The sequence below is a fragment of the Salvelinus alpinus genome, chromosome 10 (genome assembly GCF_045679555.1).
Source record: "Salvelinus alpinus chromosome 10, SLU_Salpinus.1, whole genome shotgun sequence".
Lineage (NCBI taxonomy): Eukaryota > Metazoa > Chordata > Actinopteri > Salmoniformes > Salmonidae > Salvelinus > Salvelinus alpinus.
The window spans coordinates 75221673-75229172 of record NC_092095.1 but is presented as its reverse complement, the minus strand read 5'-3'; the positions used below and the strand labels follow the sequence as shown (position 1 = coordinate 75229172).

Here is a 7500-nt window from a genome sequence, read left to right as displayed (position 1 = left end):
GTTGTCCAGTGTTGGAGATCGGTTGGACTGCCGTTTCCATTCCTCAGTTGTCCAGTGTTGGAGATCGGTTGGACTGCCGTTTCCATTCCTCAGTTGTCCAGTGTTGGAGATCGGTTGGACTGCCGTTTCCATTCCTCAGTTGTCCAGTGTTGGAGATCGGTTGGACTGCCGTTTCCATTCCTCAGTTGTCCAGTGTTGGAGATCGGTTGGACTGCCGTTTCCATTCCTCAGTTGTCCAGTGTTGGAGATCGGTTGGACTGCCGTTTCCATTCCTCAGTTGTCCAGTGTTGGTGATCGGTTGGACTGCCGTTTCCATTCCTCAGTTGTCCAGTGTTGGAGATCGGTTGGACTGCCGTTTCCATTCCTCAGTTGTCCAGTGTTGGAGATCGGTTGGACTGCCGTTTCCATTCCTCAGTTGTCCAGTGTTGGAGATCGGTTGGACTACCGTTTCCATTCCTCAGTTGTCCAGTGTTGGAGATCGGTTGGACTGCCGTTTCCATTCCTCAGTTGTCCAGTGTTGGTGATCGGTTGGACTGCCGTTTCCATTCCTCAGTTGTCCAGTGTTGGAGATCGGTTGGACTGCCGTTTCCATTCCTCAGTTGTCCAGTGTTGGAGATCGGTTGGACTGCCGTTTCCATTCCTCAGTTGTCCAGTGTTGGAGATCGGTTGGACTGCCGTTTCCATTCCTCAGTTGTCCAGTGTTGGTGATCGGTTGGACTGCCGTTTCCATTCCTCAGTTGTCCAGTGTTGGAGATCGGTTGGACTGCCGTTTCCATTCCTCAGTTGTCCAGTGTTGGTGATCGCCGCCCGTTGGAGCCGCTTCTTCTTGTTTTTAGCTGATAGGAACCCGGTGTCGTCGTCTGCAGCAACAGAACCATCCGTGACAAGAACAGACAAGTTTTTCTGTCTGTGGCCCGCCTGTTAGCTTGTTAGCCTGTTAGCCCGTTAGCCTATTAGCCTGTTAGCTTGTTAGCCTGTTAGCCTGTTAGCCTGTTAGCCTGTTAGCTTGTTGGCCTGTTAGCTTGTTAGCCTATTAGCCTATTAGCCTATTAGCCTGTTAGCATGTTAGCTTGTTAGCTTGTTAGCTTGTTAGCTTGTTAGCTTGTTAGCCTGTTAGCTTGTTAGCTTGTTAGCCTGTTAGCTTGTTAGCTTGTTAGCTTGTTAGCCTGTTAGCCTGTTAGCTTGCACGATTCTTGCCATTCTCTTTCGACCTCTGTCATCAACAAGCTGTTTTCACCCACAGGACTGCTGCTGACTGGATATTTTTCGGGTTTCGTCGCACCTTTCTCTGTAAACTGTTTCTGAGGTCCTGTAACCAGCGTGCCTGGCACCGACGATCCTACCACGCTGACATTTCACTCGGTTTGACCATTTTAATGTTCAATCCAACAGTAACTGAATGCCTTGATGCCTGTCTGCTTGCTTTATATAGCACGAGACTCGTTGTTTTGTAGGAGCGATCCAATTATCCTGAACGGGGTAGGTGTACCTATTAAACTGTCCGGTGAGTGTACGTGATCATATACAAATGTAAGTAAGGTTTGAAATGATTATTTTAGTGAAATATGTTATCTGTTTGGGCTTCTTACGGTCAATCTGCAGTCTACAAATGATTTGTAATTATGCTCCAGTCCCCTGACCATCTGCTGTAGAAAACATCATCCCACGGCTGGATATAGGTGATGAGCCCTGCTCTATGGACTCTTATCAAAAGTAGTGAACGATATAGAGAATAGATAGTCCCATTTGGGACTCAGGCAGAGAGAGAGAGGGCTGGACGGTGCAAGAGAGGGCTGGACGGTGCTGTCTGCTCACCAGGATGTCAAATTAAACACACCTTCAGAGAGAGAGAGTCTAAACAACACATTGACTGTGTCCTAAAACAGCCACTTATTGCCTAGATAGTGCACCTGTTTTGACCAGAGCCCTACACTACGCAGGGAAGAGAGTGTCATTCGGACGGAGACTTTGTTGATGTGACAGCGGAGGAGCGAGTCGAAAACAGAGCAGAGAAGATGTCATTGTTTTACTGGACATGATGAAGTGTTCTCAGTCACACACACACACACACAGACACACACACACACACACACACACACACACACACACACACACACACACACACACACACACACACACACACACACACACACACACACACACACACACACACACACACACACACACACACACACACACACACACACAAACACAAAATGTCAAAATCCATGAAAAACAAGCAAACGTATTAAAATGGAAAGAAAACTAACTATGATGACTAGTGTAGAAGTGGGAGAGTGTCGGCGTCAGTCGGTCTGGTCCGCATTCCAAATGGAACCCTAGTCTCTATTTAGGGCACTACTGTTACCCATAGGGATCTGGTTAAAAGTAGTGCACTAGATAGGGAATAGGATGCCATTTGGGATGCTCCCCTAGGTCTCTGTTCCTTCTCTTAAAGCTCCTCTATACTGCTTCAAGGTGCTGTTCATTAAAATGAAAAGACTCCAGTTGCTGAGGTACATTAATGGGGGTGGTGGGTGGTGTGTGTGTGTGTGTGTGTGTGTGTGTGTGTGTGTGTGTGTGTGTGTGTGTGTGTGTGTGTGTGTGTGTGTGTGTGTGTGTGTGTGTGTGTGTGTGTGTGTGTGTGTGTGTGTGTGCGGCGACAATACAGCATTGTGTCAGACTGAGGTGTCAGGTGGCTGAGTTGAGATCAGAACCGTACGGCGCCGTAGACGTTTCATTATTGGTTCATTTGTCGAGAATGTCAGACGTGTCAGACCTGTCTGTGTATTTACCAACAAAAAATAAATCCTGTTTAGAAATGAACACAAAAGTAGTTTGCTTTTTTTTCTCTCCCACCTCAGCCACCCACAACTCTCACACATAGGAAGACAACCTGTCTGTCTCACTGACAGAACACATGACAGAGGGAGAGAGATATTCTGTATGTGTAATGTTTACTGTTAATTTGTATTGTTTATTTCACTTTTGTATAATATCTACCTCACTTGCTTTGGCAATGTTAACACATGTTTCCCATGCAAATAAAGCCCCTTGAATTGAATTGAATTGAATTGAGAGAGACAGAGAGAGAGAGAGAGAGAGAGAGACGAGAGTGAGAGAGAGAGAGAGAGAGAGAGAGAGAGAGAGAGAGAGAGAGAGAGAGAGAGAGAGAGAGAGAGATAACAGATTAATGGGAGAGAGGTAAAGACATGAGTAGTTTCTGTATGCTTTCTAGGGCACCACACAGATGGAGAATAATAACCAAGACAATAAATAGGTGAATATGAGATCCAGAAATAGAGATGTGTTGCTTCCTACGCTGCTGTGTTTGTGAAAGACGACAGTTTATCTCGCACCCCCCCCGGACAACACGGTTTAGATGGAAGTCCCCTGCATCCTATATAGTAACACAAACCCCTGTTACTGTATTAACTCAAGGCATGATTTAAAAGCCTACTTGTACAGCTAGAAACATGGTGATACACATTTGAATGTAAAGGAGTTTGTGATGTTTGTGTTTCTCCTCGACGGTGTCGAGCGATGCGATGATGCGTATCGAACAGACAGAAAGAAAACAGAGCAACTTTGTCCTTTTTTTTGGTCCTTTATATAAAACACACAATCTGATTCTGGACCAGTGCTTTTGTCAGGAGCCACAAGCTGAACAGGAACAATAGAAGCGTGTATTTGACTTGTATCCTTAAAATAGCACCCTCGTTCCCTATATAGTGCACTATTTTTTTGAGTAAAGTTCTATAGGGCCCTGGTTTAAAAAAAAGTAGTGCACTATATAGGGAATAAGGTTTCCATTTGGAACACACATTATTCTGTATATAATCGCCATGGTAACAACTCCACAAAATGGCAGTTTTTGTGTATTTTTTTAAAATAACAATAAATATAAACTCAACAGTGTAAGAAGAACAGGAAATCGTTTTTAAAAAAATAATAAAATGAGCTGTCCCCCAGAACGATGAAAAACGCTTTCAAAGGTAAAAATAGTCCCAACGGTTGTTGAACGTGGTCGTTGTAGTTTTTGTTTGTTTTGTTTTGTTTTGTTTTGTAGTCTAAATGTGCTGGCACAACAAGCTGGACCGTTTTGTGTTGTAATAAATAAGAATCATTGTGATTTCAGGTTGGAAAGAGAGGAGATCACGTCTGAAACGCAAAGTGAAGTCCGTCCTGCAAGGACGCAAAACCACAGAGGAGAACACAGACGGAAAACAAAATTAAACAAATACCCAAGGTTGAGTCCTAAACAGAACCCTATAAACTATGTAGTGCACTAGTTTTGACCAGAGCCCTATGAGTGTCCCTATGGGCCCCGGTCAAAACTAGTGCACTACACAGGAAACAGGGTGCTATTCGGGATACAGCCCCAAACTGAATTAAACTCATAGAGTTCGACAAGCTACTAAGGCGAGGTTGTCAAATGCAATATAAAAGCCCATGTATATTGCAACACGATATATTAATTTAATAAAATACACAATATAGCTCTTGTACATGTAACAATTTGGCTCAAATGCACAGAAATTGCAGATAAAAATCAACAAAAATAAGTCAATCTTTTTTTTTGTTTTGTTGTTGATGTTAAAACACATTAAATTGAATACATTGTTGGAACATTTAATGATATTGTGTAATAGCGGTAACGTGAAGGGACTCTTGGGTTTTCTTCCGTTGAAACAGACGCAGCGACCAGTGTCCTTTAGCGTCGTTTTGAATAAATATCTCCAACTGTCACCTCATCTTCACCACAACTTTTCTTTCATAATTTTTATCCATTTTTTTTTCACCATTTTTTTTTTACAAAATGTATAAATATTTTGTTTTTTGGGGGGAAATATGGACACTATACATAAATTGATAGTACATATATTAATCTGTGTGTTTTCTATAGATATATCTTTTCACAGTTGAAGGAAAAAGAATATGTCTTTGTAAAGGATTGTGATTTGCTGAAGAACGGGAGGCTCAGACAAGTAGACTCACTATACAGGAACAGGAAGCTGATGGCACGGTTTGATGAGACGCTTACATCTCGTGTGTGTACACAGTGTGTGGTTGTGTACAGTGTGTGTGTGTGTGTGTGTGTGTGTGTGTGTGTGTGTGTGTGTGTGTGTGTGTGTGTGTGTGTGTGTGTGTGTGTGTGTGTGTGTGTGTGTGTGTGGTGTGTGTGTGTGTGTGTGTGTGTGTGTGTGTGTGTGTGTGTGTGTGTGTGTGTGTGTGTGTGTTCATGTAAGTATGTGTGTGTGTGTGTGTGTGTTAGACTTCCCCAGTCTGGAATGTTCCGTGTGAATGATGATATAGAAGGACATGGTTACACAGCTTCCACAGGTGACTATAAAGAACAGGATCAGGACAGGTGAGATATGCTGACACATTTAGACGCCCCACTTCCTGACCCCCCACCCCCCCCTCCCTGACTCCCCCCCCCATACCCCTGAATGACCAACCTGTTTAACATACGGTTTTCCTTTTGCACTTTTAAACATCAATATTACAAAGTTCAGAGAAGTGTTTTGTCTCTCTTCGCGGGTCGTCGGGTCAGAACCAAACAAAAGTTCCGGTCGGGGAAAACCAACTCTTGTCTGCTCTTCCCGGGTCCCTGACTCTCAGGACCTGTCCTCCGATTGTCATGATAGACCATTATAATAATCCTCCCAGAAGCCAATGGCTGCGTTCACACTTCACGTAAGCAACACACACACACACAGACAGATGTGTAAGCTTGTTCTGGCAAAGGAAAGAGCATGAACACACACTAACAATGAGCTGGTGGCCACTTGGATTAAAAGCTTGCAGGGAACCAGACAGAAAGGGCCCAGCATTCTGTCATTCCCAAAGATTCACAAAAAGAGTCAAAGAAGTTCAACAGAATTCAGCTGTCCATGTTTCAGTCCTTCTGAATTCAGCTGTCCGTGTTTCAGTCCTTCTGAATTCAGATGTCATTGTTTCAGTCCTTCTGAATTCAGCTGTCCGTGTTTCAGTCCTTCTGAATTCAGTTGTCCGTGTTTCAGTCCTTCTGAATTCAGTTGTCCGTGTTTCAGTCCTTCTGAATTCAGTTGTCCGTGTTTCAGTCCTTCTGAATTCAGCTGTCCATGTTTCAGTCCTTCTGAATTCAGTTGTCCGTGTTTCAGTCCTTCTGAATTCTGTTGTCCGTGTTTCAGTCCTTCTGAATTCAGTTGTCCGTGTTTCAGTCCTTCTGAATTCAGCTGTCATTGTTTCAGTCCTTCTGAATTCAGCTGTCATTGTTTCAGTCCTTCTGAATTCAGCTGTCCGTGTTTCAGTCCTTCTGAATTCAGTTGTCCGTGTTTCAGTCCTTCTGAATTCTGTTGTCCGTGTTTCAGTCCTTCTGAATTCAGTTGTCCGTGTTTCAGTCCTTCTGAATTCAGCTGTCATTGTTTCAGTCCTTCTGAATTCAGCTGTCATTGTTTCAGTCCTTCTGAATTCAGCTGTCATTGTTTCAGTCCTTCTGAATTCAGCTGTCCGTGTTTCAGTCCTTCTGAATTCAGATGTCATTGTTTCAGTCCTTCTGAATTCAGCTGTCCGTGTTTCAGTCCTTCTGAATTCAGCTGTCATTGTTTCAGTCCTTCTGAATTCAGCTGTCATTGTTTCAGTCCTTCTGAATTCAGCTGTCCGTGTTTCAGTCCTTCTGAATTCAGCTGTCCATGTTTCAGTCCTTCTGAATTCAGCTGTCCATGTTTCAGTCCTTCTGAATTCAGCTGTCATTGTTTCAGTCCTTCTGAATTCAGCTGTCATTGTTTCAGTCCTTCTGAATTCAGCTGTCATTGTTTCAGTCCTTCTGAATTCAGCTGTCCATGTTTCAGTCCTTCTGAATTCAGCTGTCATTGTTTCAGTCCTTCTGAATTCAGCTGTGCATGTTTCAGTCCTTCTGAATTCAGCTGTCCATGTTTCAGTCCTTCTAAATTCAGCTGTCAGTGTTTCAGTCCTTCTGAATTCAGATGTCATTGTTTCAGTCCTTCTGAATTCAGCTGTCATTGTTTCAGTCCTTCTAAATTCAGCTGTCATTGTTTCAGTCCTTTTGAATTCAGCTGTTCGTGTTTCAGTACTTCTAAATTCAGCTGTCATTGTTTCAGTCCTTCTGAATTCAGCTGTCCGTGTTTCAGTCCTTCTGAATTCAGCTGTCATTGTTTCAGTCCTTCTGTCTGTTACTTTATTTTCCTTTTCTTATTAAAACTTACACTGGCGATATCGACAGGGAAACGTCCAACACATGGTCCTTCCATAGTTCCAAGTTGAGGTCAACGATAAGGTCATGTTGACGGGCCAGCAGTGTTCTGTTTGTTTGTTGTTTAATAGGCGGTGGCAGTCTTAGGGCTGAGAGTATCCTTCCTGCCACCATCCCTCTCTCTCTCTCTCCTTCTACCCTGTGTATCACTTTCTTCTGAGAGTGCCGGTGGCTGTCTCGCTGCCTCTGCAGTCCTGCAGCAGTTTGTCGATGTCTCTGACCACCTGGTCCGCATCGACCCC

At 43.7% G+C, this 7500-nt stretch overlaps 1 protein-coding gene across 1 annotated transcript in view; it reads right to left on the bottom strand.

The window, feature by feature from the left end:
* Positions 1–3587: 3587 nt before the first annotated feature.
* Positions 3588–7500, bottom strand: part of pcdh17 (protocadherin 17) — a 172297-nt gene continuing 168384 nt past the window's right edge. The window contains 1 exon segment of the mRNA XM_071330918.1: positions 3588–7500. This exon segment is cut by the window's right edge and continues 30 nt beyond it. Within this exon segment, the coding sequence (XP_071187019.1) occupies positions 7405–7500 (96 nt within the window). The 3' untranslated portion in view covers positions 3588–7404.